This window comes from Neofelis nebulosa, chromosome 9, assembly GCF_028018385.1.
Source record: "Neofelis nebulosa isolate mNeoNeb1 chromosome 9, mNeoNeb1.pri, whole genome shotgun sequence".
Classification (NCBI taxonomy): Eukaryota; Metazoa; Chordata; class Mammalia; order Carnivora; family Felidae; genus Neofelis; species Neofelis nebulosa.
In genome coordinates this window covers 77272597-77293340 of record NC_080790.1, presented here as the reverse complement: position 1 = coordinate 77293340, position 20744 = coordinate 77272597, and the positions used below count along the sequence as shown (strand labels likewise).

General features: G+C 40.0%; 2 protein-coding genes across 6 annotated transcripts in view; both read left to right on the top strand.

The window, feature by feature from the left end:
* The window catches only part of PLEKHH2 (pleckstrin homology, MyTH4 and FERM domain containing H2), a 114426-nt gene extending 108988 nt beyond the window's left edge, over positions 1 to 5438 (top strand). For 2 of the 4 annotated variants that reach the window (XM_058684274.1, XM_058684273.1), the window contains 3 exons: positions 221 to 307; positions 2249 to 2386; positions 3338 to 5438. In XM_058684274.1, the coding sequence (XP_058540257.1) occupies positions 221 to 307; positions 2249 to 2386; positions 3338 to 3523 (411 nt within the window). In that variant the 3' untranslated portion in view covers positions 3524 to 5438. Of the gene's footprint in view, positions 1 to 220; positions 317 to 2248; positions 2387 to 3337 lie in introns of those variants that run through there. The other 2 variants (XR_009248687.1, XM_058684275.1) reach the window with 2 other exon arrangements.
* Positions 5439 to 11108: 5670 nt separating this feature from the next.
* Positions 11109 to 20744, top strand: part of DYNC2LI1 (dynein cytoplasmic 2 light intermediate chain 1) — a 43239-nt gene continuing 33603 nt past the window's right edge. For both annotated transcript variants that reach the window (XM_058684272.1, XM_058684271.1), the window contains exons 1-2: positions 11109 to 11298; positions 13564 to 13681. In XM_058684272.1, the coding sequence (XP_058540255.1) occupies positions 11150 to 11298; positions 13564 to 13681 (267 nt within the window). In that variant the 5' untranslated portion in view covers positions 11109 to 11149. The remainder of the gene's footprint in view (positions 11299 to 13563; positions 13682 to 20744) is intronic.

Here is a 20744-nt window from a genome sequence, read left to right as displayed (position 1 = left end):
GCTGTCAGATTCACTGCTCTTTCCATTACATGCCACCGCCTCTGCCCCAGGAGAGATTTTTTCCCTGTAGGTTTTGTGTTCTCTTTTTTCTCCTTCAGGAGATATTTTTAATAAAAATAAGTTTCTGTTGTTGTTGTTGTTGCAAATGTTGCACTGCATTGTGACTAAAAACTATTTCTGTGATTTGGTTAGCGTTTATTATGTTTTCATCTCTTCACAGCCCATAACTCCATCACCACTCGGAAGTACTGTCATGTGGCTGGCTATCCACGAGGATGGCTTAAGCGTCTTAGAATACAATTCCATGGTAAGATTAAGTTGCACATTGAGTCAAATGTTTGCATTGCTCAATGTACATACACAGAAGATAATCTCTTCATACGCTTTTTCTTATACACAGATAACATCCTTCCTTTCTAAAAAAATCTTTTTGTACGTTTATTTTTTTCAGAGACAGAGAGGGACAAAGTATGAATGGGGGTAGGGGCAGAGAGAGGGAGACACAGAATCCAGAGCAGGCGCCAGGCTGTGAGCTGTCAGCACAGGGCTCAAACCCACGAACCATCAGATCAATACCGGAGCCACAGTCTGATGCTTAAACAACTGAGCCACCCAAGTGCCCCCATAACATTCTTCCTAATACTATCATGAATAGTCATTTTTACAAATACAACTGTGATTGTTATTTAATCTTTTAAAACAAGATTGGACGGGTTTTGAATTGCATATGAGGAAAATACTAAATACCATGACTAAATTGCAACCATGGTTGTATTCATAAAACTATTCATTTATAGTGTTAGGAAGATTGCTTCCTGTGTAAATGAGAATCTTTAAGATAACATCAATGTAGGGGCACCTGGGTGGCTCAGTCGGTTAAGTGCCCAACTCTTGGTTTCGCCTCAGGTCATGATCTCATGGTTCATGAGATTGAGCCTGGGGTTGGGCTCTGCACTGACAGCATGGAGCCTGCTTGGGATTCTCTCTCCTCCTCCTCCTCCTCCTCCTCTCTTTCTGCCCCTCCCCTGCTCTCTCTCTTTCTTCAAAAAAATAAAAAATAAATAAAAGAATGGTGATATCTAGTGTTAGCAAGACTACAGTGCTGGGAATATAACTGGATGTAACTTTTCCCGAGGAGAATTTGGAAATATTCTCAAAATTGTTCTTACTTTTTTGAAGTAGCAATTCCTCTAATTGAGATTTACAACTAAAGAAATAATTAGATATGTGTATTATTAAATATGTCAGAATATATGCATTGAAGTATTGTCCAAGGTAGTAACAAATAAAAAATGATTTAAATTTCCTGCAATAAGAGATTGGTTAAATAAAAGATTATCTATCAAATCATTTCTTTTTTTTTTTTTAATTTTTTTTTTTAACGTTTATTTATTTTTGAGACAGAGAGAGACAGAGCATGAACAGGGGAGGGGCAGAGAGAGAGGGAGACACAGAATCTGAAACAGGCTCCAGGCTCCGAGCTGTCAGCACGGAGCCCGACGCGAGGCTCGAACTCACGGACCACAGGATCATGACCTGAGCCGAAGTCGGACGCTTAACCGACCGAGCCACCCAGGCACCCCTCTATCAAATCATTTCAAATAATGTTATACAAGTATATTTGTTGTCATGGGAAGATATTTATAATTTGTTAAATTTAAAAAGAAGCAGAATCCTGAACAATATGCACCATACTATTTCTGTTTATATATATCAAAATCTATATATCAGGGTGAACCATATAGTTTTGCCGATATTTGACCGACCATTTTTTACCTTAGAAAGTATCAGTTTCAAAAAAAAAAAAGTATCCGTTTCACATGGTTCAACCTAATATGTATAGAGAGAGATCTTGAAGGACATTTACAAAGGTATTAACGGTGTTCTTCTACTGGATGCTGGAATATAGGTGCTTTTGATTTTCTTTTTGTATTTTCTGTTTTGTCTGCAGTGAGTTATTAGCTTCAGAATCAAACTATATTTTAATTATAAACATAAATGATGCCTCCATAAAATTAGTATATTACTATTTTAAATCATAACAGATTTTCTTTTAGAAAATAATTTTTTGTATTATATGTAATTAATACCAGCATTTTTCTTTTTTAGGGAAGTATAGTTAACATATAATGTTAAGTTAGTTTCATTGATATCAGCATTTTAATGGAAATATATGCTATTAATCATTTCTCATCTTTCTTTGAAAGTAAAGAGTATATAAGATATTAACTTTTTCTTCTCTTTGAAGAGGTTAATAATCAGCTATGTGTACAAGAGTCTAATGACCTTTGGAGGTCATCAAGATGATTTTATGATAGTCATTAACAATACACATTCAAAGGACAAACCAACAGAGAAATTACTTTTTGCCATGGCAAAACCCAAGGTGAGTAGAAGCCTTTCTACCAGCTTTTTTTATACTAGTTTTTTCATGCTAACACATTTATTGTGCAAAAAGTAGGTTGCAGATGGGAAAACAGACTTACTTACAATCAGACAATCCTAGGTCTAAATTCTGGCTTACCTCATCTTGCTAAGCTTTGGTTTCCTCCTCTAAAAAATTATAGGAGGCTACCTACTTTTTTTGGCTTAAGAATTAAATGATGGAATGGTTAAAATGCCTTAGCCCAATGCCTGGTATACAGAAGGTTCAAAATAAGTGGTCTTGATGTAAGTTGTTGTCAGGTACCTTTTATCTTATTTACTTGGGGTTATTCAAGTTACGGACTCATTAGTGGGAAGAGCGAGGTTTTATAATTAAGACTTTACTTGTCCTTTGTAGTTTTAACGTCGATAAGTAAAAACAATAAATACAAGGGCTACATTTTAGTATGTAATTCCAATTTTGGTAAAAAGAATGAAACGTCGAGTTCCCTAAAACTTTAAAATTGTCTTAAAATTATCAACCCAAAGAGACTCCTTTTTTAGAATCTGACACCTTTTTTCAATAGCAGACACTGAAGCAAAGGCCAGTAAGTGCAGAAGATTGAGACATACTCAGGACTTCATCTAGTCTCAATAAAAAGTTGATATGCACTGAGGTTCTTAATTCACATACGCACACATAACTGGCAGCCTGTGCTACTGTCACCTTTTTTACCGTCACAAAACATTGCCGCTACATTTGATTGTTAAGATCCACTCTTCCACCGGTTTCAGCAGCAGGAGAAAATGTCAGTGCCTTGATGGTGCTGAACATGTAAGCACTTCACGGATCTGGAGGGGAGGGGATTCTGCTAGCCTGGGCACTTGCACATGGAGACCGCCAGCCCTTTCCTCTTTTGAAAGTGACGAGAACTTCTCCGGAGCATTAACGAGTCTATTTTTCTTGCTTTAGATTCTTGAAATCACTCTTTTGATCGCCAGTTACATAAACAACTTCCATCAGCAAAAGGCAGCCTTTCACCACCTCTCTGCTCCGGCTCTGCTCTCGGCCCAGACCCGGGGGCCGGAAGCCAGGGCAGCGGGAGGCCAGCCCCTGCTGTCAAGCAGCAGACCGACCAAAGGCCCCACTCTGCTCTGAAAGCTCGGGAGCCTGAACCCTCACTCCCGTCCTCCGGCCAATGGCTGCGTCAGCTGCAGATAAGTGCGTTGACACACGGGCAGTGTTGCGCCCACACTGGTTTTCCAAACTTCAAAAACGTGGGCGTTTCTCTCTTTCATTTGATCCTTAAATATTCAAATGAACACGACTAATGAACCATAAGCACAAAATTTGCCCACATGCTGATGTGCTCGTAGATTAAATGGGTTAGAATTCATCATTTTTTCCACCTCCTTTGTCCCTTGCCATCAGACACATCATGCAGTGTGGCATGGTTTTGTCTCTTGAAAAAAATATTCTGGCAAAGGGAGCTACCAAACTCCCATTTGGCAAACCAGTTAACTATTTGGAAGTGCTCACTGCCAAAAAATTAAGTGCTGTGATTAAGTGTGCTTTTAATGAATGATATGGTGTTCGGAAGGACGTGTACAGTGTCAGCAACAGCTGCAGGGTGCTGTTTAGTGGCACAGTTTTAGAGCCGGCACAGTGCTTGTGGCACAAGGAATCCCCGCGAGAAAACAAGAGTTAGGTAACCGGAGCCTCCTGTGTGCTATTAGAAAGTGCAGCCTGTCACCTTTTCGGATCACTGGAGTGTAAAGTTTAAAACGAGACAGTGACTCCTCACATTCCTTGGCTGTTACTGGATGGCCCGAGTTCACTGGAATATTGCCCACATTTCCTTGCATTTGGTGCTGGGTCATCTTGACCTCATTTTGTTAAATAACATCTTTGAAAACAAACAGACGCTTAAAACTTTGCCCTCCTATAGTCATTTTTAATTATGGTTTGAGTATAAATGTCCCCAAAGTATATTTTAAAAGAAAAGAGAAAGAATTCTTCTGTCAAAGGAGGTAAACTTTTAATTGAGAGAGTCTAGAAATGTGTTACTTTGCTGGAATACATGAGTGGTCAGTTCGTTCCAGTATGTGCCAAAACAAAGTAGTATTCATGATAAAAATGAAACTGTGATAAGACATGAAAATTATATTATAAAACTGTTTAATTGCAATAGTAATCATGAGTATACTTAATTTTATTTATGTGGAGAATATTTGTATTTATTTTTTGGACATGTATTTATCACTTTGTGTGTGGTATTTGTTTTTTTTTAACCAATTTGAAAAAAAAAATGTTAGCTGCTGATTTAATTTGTTGGCAGAGCCTTCATAGTTTCCTCTTTGCTGCTTTCTCCCTATGGCAATATACTGTTGTCACACTAAGACTTTTAAAAATATTCCATCTCGTATTAGCGTCCTTCGAAAGGGCAAAGCCAAGAAATACACTGCTCAGCTAAGATATTTGCTTTATTGGGAATGACAAAAAGAAGGTCAAAAAACCCCATGGAAATAGATTCCCATTTACTATTTCCCCAAATCTTTTGAGCCACAGCCACTCTCTGCATAAGCAAGTTGATTTTTGAGAATAAACGAGTTACCAATTTGCGATGATTCTCAGGAGTCTTTTGGCTGGCATCCAATAGAGTTTCTTAGTTCCCAGGAAACTGTTCAGTAATCACTAGTTGGTAAGCCAGAGGCTTGGCAGAGCTTACATCTGTGTGAGGACTTTATTCCCAGGCAATAGCTACTTCACCATCGGGTAAGCACACCCCACGCCAAATGTTCTCATTTGAACAAGTAGTGAAGGCTTAGCTTAAATGGTGGCATTTATTTTTGATAGAACAGAGATAAAATATTTTGATGGAAAGAAATCAATTTTCTGTAACTGATGATGTGAAAATTTTATTTTCTGGGAAATTACTTATATAGCCATTTAAAAAATTCAAAGTATGTTATTATGATTGGTTACAAGAGAATAACGTTACATGTTTAATTGTCATATTTGTCTCCTATCATTTTCTTCCCTTTCAATCATAATAAATGATTTACAAAACCCATTTTGAGCATTATCTTTTGAATACTCTTCGAGAAATACCTAATGTTTTCATTGTCAAAGCTGAGGTGTACTACTAGTGAAAATGGTAGTTATTACCTCCTTCTCTTGCATTCATGCTTTGTCTTCAGTGTTGCTTTGTTTTATCCATATAAAAGGAAGCTGTTTTGGCAAATTGTAACTTTAAGATGTATGTATGCATATTGACACATACACAATATGTATAAATCGTGGGGTTCTCCTGTGATTTCATAATAAGCTCCATAAGTAGCTTATTTCAAGCTAATTGATGGGCTGTGTTTTAAACATTTATTGTAAATGTTCTGGGTTTTGTTTGTTTGTTTGTTTGTTTTTATGTGTGTGTGTCCTTAAAGTCAAATAGTGTCATAGCTTGGAAATGAATTTAACTTTCAGTTTACAGGAAAAGTTAGTCACAACTTATAAAGAGTCTTTCTTCTGAAAATGTGTTTATAAGTTGACTATCTGAAAATTTTTTCCAAAGGAAAAAATACATGGTGGCCAGGATCCTAGAACAATACACTTAAACCATAATTGTACTGTAGTATAATCCTGAAGAATTAGCCACATGGATAATCCTATTTCTCTAGACAAGGACTTTAAGTGTTCCTGGGTTGCCAAGAACATATTTCACCTGTCCACCTACCCCGTAGCTGCCATGGAATTTGGACTTCCCCAGTGCGGAATCTCTGGCCTGATTCTTGGGGATCAAAGGCTCTAGAGATGTGGGGACTGAGGGAAGGGAAGCGAGAAGCAGGAATAACAACGTGGAGAAGCTTCTCTGCTAACCAGTTCCTGTAGAAATGGTATCTCCTTTTACATTTTTCCCCTATTTTCTTTTTCCTGGAAGAAGAAAGGGATTTTATTGCAATAGGAATCACTTTAAACTCCAAATCAAGGTAAAATCCACACACAGATATTTAATGTGAGGTGAGATTCATCCATATTCCAGTGAACCAAGACTTGGGCTTCTCTTGGGCACTTAGGTGGGAAGGTGGGTCCTACAATGAAGAGTTGCATGGACCTGGACAGAGTGTGGGGGGAGGAGATGAGATCCACACTTGCTCTATACCATAATTTTACCTGTTGAACTTAATTTTACCCATATCATACATAGTCACAGTGATTCTGGAGGCATATTTATAATCAACATCCATCCAAAATCTTCATTGTATGCTCTATAAACATTTTTAGGCCCAATGATAGTCAAGAAACAAAAACGTACTTTTGGGCAACATCTATGAGCAAATAAATCCAAAACAAGACACAAGTGTTCACCGTAGCACTTGGATACAGGGTACCCTTCCTTCCAGTGCTTTGTTAACATAATCTAATGGTGGGTGGCATCCCTTTCTGAAGGTGTTGGTAGGGTTATATTGGTGGCTTTATTAAAATCAGACAACTCTTCTAAAGCAAAGACAACAATATAAAAAATAGACAACAAGTTTGGGACAACTCCAAACTTTAAAACTCTTGAACATCAAAAGAAACAGCAGAGTGAAAAGGAAAACTGTAGAATGGAAGAACATAATGGTAAGTCATATATATGATAAAAGGGTTAATATCCAGAATATGTAAGGAACTAATCAATAAAATAGCTTCTTCATTCAGCAGAAAATATGCTAATTTTCTCCAGAGTGGGGCATGGCTTGATTTTCCCAATTCTAGTTTGAAAACTCCCAGAGAAAGACTCTACATGGCCCGACTCATGTTAGGTGTTTACTCTGACTCACTTCAAATGCTCATTATGAGGAGAATGCTTAAGTGACAAGAAATCCATATAGCAGGATATAATGCAGCCACCAAAGCTATGTTTATGATGGGTTTTTAAAAATGTATATGGGGAGGAGTGCCTGGGTGGCTCAATTGGTTAAGTGTCTGACTTCGGCTCAGGTCATGATCTCACTGCTCGTAGGTTTGAACCCCACGTCAGGCTCTGTGCTGACAGCTCAGAGCCTGGAGCCTGCTTCAGATTCTGTGTCTCGCTCTCTCTCTGCCCCTCCCCGATTCATGCCCTCTCTCTCTCAAAAATAAACATTTAAAAAAGTTTTAGGGGCACCTGGGTGGCGCAGTCGGTTAAGCGTCCGACTTCAGCCAGGTCACGATCTCGCGGTCCGTGAGTTCGAGCCCCGCGTCAGGCTCTGGGCTGATGGCTCGGAGCCTGGAGCCTGTTTCCGATTCTGTGTCTCCCTCTCTCTCTGCCCCTCCCCCGTTCATGCTCTGTCTCTCTCTGTCCCAAAAATAAATAAAAAACATTAAAAAAAAAAAAAAGTTTTAAAAATTGGTATAGGGAAATACATGTTAAAATCAGGATGTTAGCTTTACAGTAAAATCTTAACTGTAAGAGGAAAGACTAGAATGAAATTAAACACTAGAGTGTTTAATAGTTATTACTTCTGCGTTGTGCTTTTTTTAGCCTATTCATTTTCTCTGTATGCTATTTTTTTCTACAAGAAGTTTATATAATTTTGAAAACAAGGGAAAAAATGTAAAAACTCTGTCACTGTCTGGGCTATTGTTAATAGCCTCCATATGGACCTACAGACACAAAACATCCTTCACACAGCTGGAAAAAATTATCTCACTGAAACTCAGGTCCAGTCATGGAACACCCTGATTTTAAAATCGTATTCCGGGGGCGCCTGGGTGGCTCAGTCGGTTAAGCGGCTGACTTCGGCTCAGGTCATGATCTCACGGTCCGTGAGTTCAAGCCCCGCATCGGGCTCTGTGCTGACAGCTCAGAGCCTGGAGCCTGCTTCAGATTCTGTGTCTCCCTCTCTCTCTGACCCTCCCCCGTTCATGCTCTGTCTCTCTCTGTCTCAAAAATAAATAAACGTTAAAAAAAATAATAAATAAATAAATAAATCGTATTCCGTTTCTCGTAACCAACCCAGTGAAATCCAGACTGCAAGATACTTCGATGTAGCCCAATCTCCCTGCCCTGTTTGCTCTTCCACCTTAGCCACTTTATGTGCTTTGCACCTCGACTATTCACAATGCCACCAAATACACTCTGCACACATCTTCATTCTTCTGCACTGTTGTTTATTGCATTCAGCAAACATCACAATACTGTCTTCTCCTCTATCACCACCATTGAAACCCTGGAGTCTTTTAGGAGTGATCCAGTAGGGGAACTCAAATCTTTATATAGTCCTGCCTTCAGAACAATTTTCAGGGCTCCTGGTTGGCTCAGTCAGTTGAGTGTCCGACTGTCGATTTCGGCTCAGGTCATGATCCCAGGGTCATGGGGTCAAGCCCCAAGTCAGGATCTGCACTGAGTGTGGAACCTGCTTCAGATTCTCTTTTTCTCTCTTCCCCTCTCTCCTACTCATGCTCTCTCTCGCTCTCAAATAAAATTAAAAATAAAGAACAATTTTCATCTAACCAGGAAGGTCACTTACTTTGTCCAAATATGAAGCCTCAGGAGGCATAAGGGTAAAAAAGGGAATTCATCTGCTCAATGAGATCAGTGGAATCCACTGAATCACCTTTGAACTAATGCTGGTGATTAAGGCCCAGCCAGACAAACTTTACCTTCCTTGTTATAATGCTCCTTTCTTCAACCTTCAATCCCAGTTATGCAAACAATTATACTTTTAAGATGCTAGTACTGTGTTGGGGTGCCTGGGTGGCTCAATCGGTTAAGCGTCCTACTTTGGCTCAGGTCATGGTCTCGAGGTTCGTGAGTTTGAGCCCCGTGTCAGGCTCTGTACTGACAGCTCAGAACCTGGCTCCTGCTTCAGATTCTTTGTCTCTTTCTCTCTTTACCTCTCTCTGCCTGCCCCCCGCCCCCCGCACTGTGTGTGTGTCTCTCTCTCAAAAATAAATAAACATTGGGCCACCTGGGTGGCTCAGTTGGTTGAGTGCCCAACTTCGGCTCAGGTCATGATCTCACAGTTGATGAGTTCAAGCCCCACGTTGGGCTCTGTGTTGACAGCTTGGAGCCTGGAGCCTGCTTCGGATGCTGTGTCTCCCTCTCTCTGCCCACCCCCCTCAAAAATAAATAAACATTTGAATAAATAAATAAACAAACACTTAAAAAAAATTTTAAAAAGATGCTAGTAGTGTGCCTGGATCATAGCAAGCAAAAATATTAGCTGCCGCTTTTGTTATTCATATCAACAGGGCTTTCTAATTAACACACAGAGGAGTTCCAAAGTTCCAGAACCCAAATTATCACACTGTCTCACATCAGTTTGTAAGCTTATAGGCAAGCTACGCCCAGGATGTAGATGCTGATTCAACGATAGATGTACCAATCTCACTTGTGATCATCCTCGATTGAACCACACTCCTGTTATATTCCTTTCTATGTGCAAATGTAGCCTTCTAGGTCTTCAAAATGCTCGTAGGTGTTGGGAGGATTTTGTTCTTAAAGATTTTATCTCAAGCAAATGCTTTTTTTTCCCCCTTAAAAATTTGCCAGGTGCCTGGGTGGCTTAGTCAGTTGGGCATCCAACTCTTGATTTCAGCTCAGGTCATGATCTCGTGGTTCATGAGATCAAGCCTGGGGGTCAGGCTCTGCACTGACAGCATGGAGCCTGCTTGGGATTCTCTCTCTCCTCTCTCCTCTATCTGCCCACGTGCTCTCTCAACATAAACATTTTTTTTAATTAAAAAAAATTTTTGCTTCATTTCCAAGAATGTGATCTTTGTTTTAGTTCAAAGTTGCTGATCAGTAGCTTACAACTGATAATAACAAGCATGAAGCACTTGTAAGGTGTCAGGCACACATAATTTATATTTTACATATATTTATTTCATTTAAAACTCATAAATTTCCCCTGGTTTACATGATCAGATACTGAGGCTCAGAGATATTGAGTAATCTATCCACTGTGTCAATGTGGCAACTTAGCCAGTGTGACTTAGGACATAAAAGTCCATCTCACTCTAAAAGCCCATGTTCTTGAACATCACACCATCCATCACCCAAAACCAAATGGCAGAAGTGTGGAAGGAGAGTATCTCCTTCAAATATTCAAGACATCCTGGGCTGCAGAGGCTGGGTCTACCCAGCCTTCAAAACAGATCAAATGTTGTCACTGCCACGAATGTTTCAACAACTCCCTTCAGCATAATTACTTATTCTTATGTAATTTTTTGTACCTCTCTACAATAGCTTATATCACTGGTTTCCTTTGGGTTATTATATTTAGTTGTGTACATCTTTCTCAAGAGTAGGGATCTTGTCTTACTCATCACTTCATTCCTTACTCTGTGTAGCACAGAGTCTTGCATATAGTAATAACTCAATATTTGTTATTGATTTAGAGGTAAAGTAAATGAAGTATAGTGGAGATGCATTTGCTTTATTAGCTTATTAATAAATGATGTGCTATTGCATAAAACCTGAAACAACTAAACAGAACGTTGGAAAATGTTAATATCACAAATATTCTTTGCCTCCAGTAAATCGCTAGAAAACAGCTCAGGAATTTGATTCACCCTCCATTCCCAAAGCACTGCTATTGGAGATTGAAAAGTAACTGAAGAGAGAGAGCAGAGATCTCTGGCATATAGTCCGGTACTCAGTGGAATATGTTTTAAGTAAAAGAACACTTCCAACCCGGGGCTTTTAGGTCCCAGGTTTGTCAGACGCGTCACCTCGTTCTCTCACATCCTAGCCTTCGAGGCGTTGATCAAGACTTGAAGAGCAACGCCTAGAACTACATTTCCCATGATGCCCCTCGTATGCACGCAACCCAGCCTGCAACGTCGCTCCCATGGCAACCCAAGAGTCCGCACAGTGCCGCCCGCCTGGGAGATCACGGGCCTGCTTATTTTAGGCGAGTCCCAACGCCGAGTTCACGACACCGGGGTGGTGGAGCCAGGATGCCCAGGTATCCCCGCACCCGTGCTTGCGTCCGGCTTACGTTTCCCTCGATAGCCTAGCTTTTCCCTTCTTTCCCACCCCGCCAGGAAGGGGCAGGAGAGGGAGGGCAGCTGCGGGCACACTTAGGGAGAGGAACCCGGCGGGAGCTGCCTGTGGAAAACAATTGTGGGTCTGTTCTGCATGCAACCTCTGTCTGGATGGTCAGGAATCCGTAGGAACTACCCTTGAACATGTGGGTTCGGCCACAAGCAGGTAGAAAAGTTCCCCAGGTATAAAAGATTTTGAAAGTTCAACTCCAACCATTCACTTGGTAAAAATTTTTTGCAGGCCAAGGAATGTTCTAGATGCAGGGGTTCAGGCGGTGAATTAGACCACAAAGCCTCCTTCTCGGAGATGTCCCTGACTCCTCTCCTGGTTGCAGGGGTTCAGGACAATAATAAGTGAGGGAAACTTGAGAAAGCTGTGTGAAAAGCGTAAGATGACGTTTAAAGGGGGCCTGGAAAATACATTTTAGCTCTTCAGTTCTGTGATGTCAGTTTTAATTTCCTGCTTTCAAGATCACGCCTAAACCTTCTCTGAACAACTTAGAAGGATGTCAGGGAGAGAGGGGTTCTGGAGTCCATCACAGAGCGGGGTAAATCTGTTTCTCTCACCTTGTGGATCATGGCCTGATCTCTGTTGAGTTTAATGAATCTTAATGTGAAAAATTGTCAGCTTCCTTCCCATGGGGGTATAATTGGTTGCAGTTATGAAGTTATGGTTATAGTTACAGATTTCACCAGTGGCATGACTGGTGGCTGCACCACCTGCCCTCCTCTCTGCTGGGAATTTGGAAAGCAGATCATCAGTTTGAAAGATTGGTGTATACCCGCGCCAGGTGGCTCAGTTGGTTAATCGTCTGACTCTTGGTTTCTGCTGAGGTCAGGAGCTCTCAGTTACTGGGATAGGGCCCCATGTTATTGGGCTCCGTGCTAACAGTGCGGAGTTTGCTTGGGATTCTCTCTCTCTCTTAAATAAATAAACTTTTTAAAAATGTTAAGAAAAAGGTGTGTAAATGAAGAGCAGACAAGCCTGGGCTGAGTTCCTGGGGATTCACCTGTGAAAGAAATGCATGCATTTGGTGCAAATAATTAGGGACACCTTTATTGGTCTTGTATAGCCCCTTTCTTCATCTCTGTTTCTTGAATAATAATTAGGAGCTCCCAGTAATTTTCAATAACTATATATAGGTCAAGCCCAAAATGAATTATCACATTTTAACAATCAATCATGACCATCTTATAAGGTTGGTATTTTTCTTTAATTGGCAGTTTAGAGATGGAGAAACAAATAAGCCTGGAGAAAAGCACAAAAGCTTGCCTCTATTAGGTGCTCAATAAATAATTGTTGAATTAATTAAAGGAATGAAGGATCCAGAGAGGTTGGGTCATTTGCCATGTAGAAAGCCGCAAATTCTGGCTTAGAACAATTAGATCTCGTCTCTTTTTTTTTTTTTTTTTTCAAGACTCCATTTTTCATTTTCGCTTTAATAAAAGGTATAATCTGTGAAAAATTACATACATTTATAGAGAGATGAATGGAAGGATTATTTTCAAAATGTGATTTTAGGTGATTTTTTTTCTTTCATTACATTTTATATATTAAAACAGGTAATCTTGAGCCAGAAATATAATTTAAAAAACAAAAAAGAGGGGCACCTGGGTGGCTCAGATGGCTAAGCGGCTAAGTGCCTGACTTCGGCTCAGGTCATGATCTCACAGTTTGTGAGTTCAAGCCCCGCATCGGGCTCTGGGCTGACAGCTCAGAGCCTGGAGCCTGCTTTGGATTCTGTGTCTCTCTCTCTCCTCCCTTCCTCTACTAGCACATTAAAAAAACAAAAAACACAAGAAATATCTCAGAAAGCAAAGATTATTGGGCTCCCCATTTTCCTAGATGTTGGTGGTTTTCAAGTTGTAAATTTCCAAAATTCTGTGTACCTTCATATACATGTCTGAGAAGCTAACATACACAGCTTTCGACCTCGGCTGGAAGCCCCAAACTAAGGCAGCCTCAAATCCTAGTGGCAAAGACGTGGCTTATTATTTTCAGCTGATATGAACCAGTGCAAGGAAAATGACTAATCCTCAGAGGTTCTATCAGCTTATTGTCCCCCAAGAAAATGCTGTTGATTTGCTCTATAAATTTAACTAAACTAAAATTTCTCTGAGCATGAAACAGAAATTGGAAAAGATTCTCTTTGATTGTCTGAATTTTCTTTTTCTGCCTCTCATAGTGAAACTCTCTGGGAAATTGCAAAAGCAGAAGTGGAAAAACGGGGAAGCAGTGGAGGTGAAGGTGATGGAGTTGAAATTGGAGAAAAATCTGTTTTCTTCATTGGCAGTAAAAATGGGGTAATGCATTTTTTCCTCCTTTTTTTCCCCCTCAAGTATTAATGCTGATTTAGCAACCAGTGGTAAAATTTATTTTAATACTTTGGTAAACATTTGGATACTTCAACTCTTTAACCAGATGACCAGTCTCTGGCCTGCTGGTTACCTGCTGGCTGTGCCCTCCCTGGAGAGGGGGCCCTGCTCATAGGTGAGTGGGGGCTAACATCTAGCCTCAGCATTTCTTGTCAAGTGGTATGCTCCCGCATGAGCCATAGCAGCCCAGAGGAAGGAGCGATTGATTCTAATTCGACTACTCAAAGGCACCATAAATACTAATCTGATGACCAATAGTTCTGGTAACTTGTACAACTGAAACAGGCATATAGATAACAAAAACATGAACCGTGTAGAATATGATACATTTAATCTTAACCAGAGTCATAGAAACCGAAGGAAACCTGGCACTGCCCTAGTCTTCTACAGTGGGGATTCTCACTCTGGGCCCCATGGGGGTACTTCCTGGGGCCAGGAACTCTCTAGAAATGTATCCAGAATTGTGTGTGATTGTGTATCAGTGCATTTTTATGGGAAATTAGATTCTCCCAGCGTTCTAGCACTTCAAAAAGGTTAAGAGCCACTATAAAGAGTGGTTATATAGTTCGACTATCTCTAGAAATGGGGGAGTTATCTTTCACAAAGCAGGCTGGTTTCATTTTGTTAATTCCCGGTTACTGGAAAACCTGTGTTTTATTGGAACATCCAGTGTTCCCATTTCTGACCTGTAAAAGTGTCCGGCGAGTTGGTATTTCTGATTCCAAGAACCTAATTCTTGGTCTTAATTCTGACCTGTAAAAGTCTGATTTCTCTTCTACTTGTTACATCTTTAAGTATTTTTAAATTGCCCTTCGAATAATTATAGACAACCATTTTGTTTCCCTGAGTCTGTTTCAGCTTTCGTATCTTCATTTCTTTCGCTCATGCCTTCTGTGTTATGGATTCCATATCAGTCATAGATTCTCTGTCATGATTTTAATTAACTCTCACCTGGAATTATTCTACTGTGTCATTCTCAGGAGGGAACAGAGTTTGTGAGGTTTTGCTTTAACTGCAGCAGACTAGGTGTGCCACCTTCTCTTTTTCCAGACGCTGTGCTCCTATTGTTGCATAGAAAAATCCTAGTAATCACGTAACCCTGTTCACTAAGGTTGAGCTTGAGGTCTGTAAGCCTTTTTCATTTACACTGTTTTGTCCTTAATTTTCTTAGATTGGGCCCTTTGTTACAGTCTGGTTTTATTTCTAATTATTTTTATTAAAATGATTCACAGATAAGGTTTATAAGCTCAAAGATAATCAAAAGGCGCATAAAGCAGTAAACTTCTCCACATTGTTCAGAGCCTCTCCTTAAAGCAGCCTCTTTCCTTTTTTTCTATAATTTACCTCTGAATGTCTGAAATCACTGATGGGCTATTTTTAGACTTAAAATGTTAGACATTATCTGTTGAATTTTTGATAATAGTAGAAGAGTATTTAGTTCTATCTCTCTTTTTTTTTTTTTTAAAGACTTTTTTATTTTTAAGTAATCTCTACACCCAGCATGGGGCTCAAATTTACAATCCTGAGATCAAGAGTTGCAAGCTTTGTTGACTGAGCCAGCCAGGTGCCCCTATTTCTGTCTCCTTTGTTTGTTTGTTTGTTTATTTATTTACTTATAAAAGCTTATGTATTTATTTTGAGAGACAGCTCAAGTGCGGGAGGGGCAGAGAGAGAGTGAGAGCGTCCCAAGCAGGTTCCATGCTATCAGCACAGAGCCCATAGTTCTGTCTCTTTTAAACGCTCACCTCCAGCCCTGGTCTGCAGTATGATTCCTATTATAATTTTGGGCTAAATCAATATTCAGTGGATTACTTTCTTTACCTTGAGTAACTTCTTCCAAAAGTTTCAAAATGCCTTGTTTTTTTATTTGTTTAGCTCTTATATGTACCTTAGTTTTTATATCCATTGGTTATTTGTTGCTATGTAATAAATTACTCTAAAACTTGGCAGCTTTTAAAACAGCAAACATCATCTCACCTAGTTTGTGAGGGTCAGGAATCTGAGAGCAGCTTAGTTATGTGGTTCTGGCTCCCGGTCTTTCATGAAGTTGTAGTCAAGATGTCATCTGGGACTAAAGTCATCTCACAGCTCAGCTAAACTGGAGAAGCAGTTTCGCTCACTGACATGGCTATTGGCAAGAGGCCTCAGTTCATTGCTAACTGTTGACCAGGCTTCAATTCTTCACCATATAGGCCTCTCCATAGGGCTGCTTACAACATGGCAGTTTGCTTTCCCCAAAGCCAGAAATCCAAAAGAGAAAGGGTGCCCAGGACAGAAACTGCTGTCTTTTATAACCTAATCTTGGAAGTGACATGCCATCACTTCTGCCATATGCCATATGGGTCACAAAGACCCAACTCTGGTACAGTGTGAGGGACCTCACATGGGTGGGAATACCAGGAAGTGGGGATCATTTGGAACCATCCTGGAAGCTAGCTCCCCGGATATCTATTGCTAATTCTTTCCACAATCCCCAACAGACATTCAGTATAATTTTCATCTAGGCAGTTGTATCAGATCATCTGAAATTTCCCCTTTCCAGCCGGAGTCCTGCCATCTTTTAACCTGCTGTGTTGGTCTCTACTGTTGTCAGGAGTGGCGGCATAGCTACCATCCTTCCCCAACATCTCGGGAATTCCCTTTTCCTCTTTCTTGAGTTGGAACTTCAGTTTCCTGGATCCTGTTTCTTCCCTATTCTTGGTTCACTCACTTATCTTGGTGGAACACATTCTCTTGTAGTTTCCGGGGAAAGCGTTACATGGGAAGTAAAATTTATGAGATACTGCATGTCTAAAAATGCCTTTATTTTCCCTCACTCTGGGTAGAATGTTTATCTGGGTATAGAATTCTGTGTTGGAATGAGTCACTTCACCTCTCTCTTTGATCCTAGTTTCTGAGTCTGGACTGTTTCCTTTGGGAATGACAGAAAATTCAAACTGAGGGAGGCACTTTTTGAATAGTTGGTATCCCTTGGGGCACCTGGGTGGCTCAGTCGGTTAAGCGTCCAATTTCAGCTTAGGTCATGATCTCACGGTCTGTGGGTTCCAGCCCTGCGTTGAGCTCTGTGCTGACAACTTGAAGCCTGGAGCCTGCTTCGGATTCTGTGTCTCCCTCTCTCTCTGCCCCTCCCCCGCTCGTGCTCTGTTTCTCTCCATCTCTCAAAAATGAGTAAACATTAAAAAATTTTTTGAAAGGTTGGTCTCCTCTTCACTGTTAGACTTTATCTGTATTCCTCTTGTGATGTGTGCCATGGGACATCATATGATAATTCATTTCATACGGTCAGGCAACAGTCTAATTACATACATCACATTCTGCTCTTTGTATAGTATTCCTTCATGCATGTTTGTAAGTTTCCATATAAATACACAAAATGCTGTATTTTCTCTCTCCTTCTGTCTCTTTACATCAATATGTTGAACTCATGGGGCCCCTGGGTGGCTCAGTCAGTTAAGCATCTGACTCTTGATTTTGGCTCAGGTCATAATCTTATAGTTTGTGAGTTCGAGCCCCACATAGGGCTCCGGACTGACAGTGTGGAGCTTACTTGGGATTCACTCTCTCTCCTTCTGTCTCTGCTCCTCCCTCACTCTCTGTCTCAAAATAAATAAATAAACTTAAAAAATATTTAATATGTTGCACTCATAAGTCTCTGACACAAGTTTTGGTAGTTCCTATGAGGTCGTTTACTCCCCTGTGATAATACTGCACTTATTGTTACCTGCACTGTTGTGCATCTGTCGCTGTAAATATTCTTTCCAGGCCTTGTCTCAGCTGTTTTCTCTTGTGAATTACTTGGGCCCTCTTCCATTATTGTCTTTAAATTTTTCTTAATGTCATACGTAATGACATCTCAATTTATCTGCACATTTTTTTCTGATTCTCTCCACTCAGATTTAAATTGTCAAGTCTCTAGGCATGGTCTTGTGATCCTCTGAACGTAGGTTTCTTCTCTTATCAAGTGATAATCACTCAAGTATTCTTAGGGTATTGGCCAGAAAACTTAGTCATTGAGCATTTTACTTCCCAGAGCTTCTGTTCTCTTCCCAAACTTCAATCTCTGGATAGAAGAAAAGTGGGAAGGAAATGTCTTGACTTCTGAATTTTTCCTTTTCTAGTTTCTACAATCTGGTTGTAAGAAGATGCTTTCTAGGGTTCCTTAAGAGATAGCAAATACGAGTTACACATCTTCCACACACATTTTTTTTTTTTTTTTTTTTAAAGTTTAACGTTTATTTATTTTTGAGACAGAGAGAGACAGAGCATGAACGGGGGAGGGGCAGAGAGAGAGGGAGACACAGAATCGGAAACAGGCTCCAGGCTCCGAGCCATCGGCCCAGAGCCCGACGCGGGGCTCGAACTCACAGACCGCGAGATCGTGACCTGGCTGAAGTCGGCCGCTTAACCGACTGCGCCACCCAGGCGCCCCTCCACACACATTTTATTGATCACAGCACCCTTTTCCACTGAGCCTGAAGATGACTTCTGATCCATAACATTCCAGGAAGGTGTTGGCACTTGAGATAAAATTGGTTTATCATTTCTGACTCTAGTAATGTCATTTATCACCACACAATTAGAAGAAGTCAGCCAAAATCCATAGGTTAATATATGCACAGGTATAGCATATCCTTCAGATCAACAGAGAGCTGATTTCATTTGGAATACCACATTATGTCACTTGAGGACTTTAAGTATTGTGCACCATAGGGGGGAATTTAATTAAGAAATAATTTTGATTACCATATGAATATTCTGACTAAAACATGTGATTGAAAAATATCCAGATGAAATAATTTTAATATGAAATGAAGAATTAATTTTTTTGCTGTTTTTAACATCTAATGTTATAATAACTACATTAAAAAATAATATTTAGACATTTTGCTCAAATTTATGGTAACAAACCCATTGAATTTGAAGTTGGTAAACTCACTTTTACCTAGCTAATACCATATTTAGCAGGAATTAGAAAGTACTTATTGGGGCGCCTGGGTGGCTCAGCCGGTTGGACGTCTGACTTCAGCTCAGGTCATGACCTCCCACTCTGTGAGTTCGAGCCCCACTTTGGGCTATGTGCTGACAGCTCAGAGCTTGGAGCCTGCTTTGGATTCTGTGTCTCCCTCTTTCTCTGCCCCTCTCTCACTCATACTCTGTCTCTCAAAAATGAATAAATGTTAAAAACATTCTTTAAAAAAGTACTTATTGATCTAAGAACAATTATAGTAAACAAAATTTTAAAAAATGTTTAAACTATTGTTTTTCATTTCATAATTTGAAAACATTCAAGTTTTCTATCTGATTTGAATATAAAAGCCAGGATTCTTTTTTTTTTTTTTTATGTTTATTTTTGAGAGAGAGACAGAGTGTGAGCAGGGTAGGGGAAGAGTGAGAGGGAGACACAGAGTCTGAAGCAGGCTACAGGCTCTGAGATTGTCAGCATAGAGCCCGACACGGGGCTCAACCTCGAGCCGGTTGAGTGCTGAGTGTCTGACTTTAGCTCAGATCATGATATCACAGTTCATGAGTTCGAGCCCCACATCAGGCTCACTGCTGGCAGCCTGTCAATGCAGAGCCAGCTTCAGATCCTCTGTCCCCCTGTGTCTGCCCCTCCTCCACTGTGCTCTCCCCAAAATAAATAAATATTTTTAAAAAATAAACTGTCCAAGTCAGAAAAATAAATAAATAAGTCAGCATCTAAGTGGGTAAGTCAGTATCTTAGTAATCATATTTTGGAATCAGTTACTTTACTTTTAGGATTGTCATTTAAGGAATCATTGAGTTACGATAATGATGTAATGACACAGGGTTATTTGTTATCGTGAAAAACATGTAGAAAATATGGCAGCCTGTCCCCAGGACCACTGATTATTAGTGAGAGACCTCTCCCCACTCATTGTGAGTTTCTGTTTTATTTAGCCAAGAATACAAAGGGGTTTTGGAAGTGGCGATACAGAGCAAGAACAGATGTATCCTATCTTCATCCAACTTTGCTTGGCTCACAAAGTTCTTGCCAGGAAGGCAGGACTGCTGGTGACAGTGTCTGCAAAAGATCGGGCTTACAGATCCAAGAGGCTGAAATTTATGTGGCATTATGTTTTGTGTCTATTTGGGTTCATATTACACTTTTATTTTTGTGCTTCATGCTTCCACTGAAGCATATATTGACAAATTAAACTTTCTGAATCTAAGCTGTGCATCAACGAGGCTACATCTTTACCAGATGATGTCAGTGCCCAGGTAGCCAGAACACTCCTCTGTCTTGGGCTGTGTCTTGGAAGGACCCCCCCACACACAAATAGACATCCTTCATTGGGAGATATTATATATACTATCAACATTATAATTAAGGGGGGAAATGTTATACAACTGCAAAAGAGTTGTTAGTGATGTAAGGAAAAACTATAATGTTAATTGAAAAAAGCAGGACATGGGGCGCCTGGATGGCTCAGTTGGTTAAGCGTCTGACTTTGGCTCAGGTCATGAGCTCACGGTTCATGAGTTTGAGCCCCACATTGGGCTCTGTGCTGACATCCCACAGCCTGGAGCCTGCTTTGGATTCTGTATCTCGCTCTGTCTCTGCCCCTCCCCTGCTCGTGCTCTATCTCTGTCTCTCAAAAATAAACAAAAAAATTTTTTAATTAAAAAAAAGAAAAAAGCATGACAAATTTTATATACAACATGATCTCAACTTTGTAAAAATGCAAAGATGAAAAAGAGAAATGCATATGGTAAAATTTTAATCACTGTTTTTATTTTGTTTTTAATTTCTGTATTTTACCAAGTTTTCTTGTTGGCCCACTTTAAAAAATCTGAACTATTTAAATTAGCTTAAATAAAACTTTCATAGGTATCATTATACTTTAAAATTTTTAACCCAACTACAGTATATAAACATTTCATCTCATGAGTTTATTGTGAGGAGAGTGATGTTTTCATCGGATGTGGTACCTTACCAATTTCCTGCTTACAGCCATATAGATAAATATGT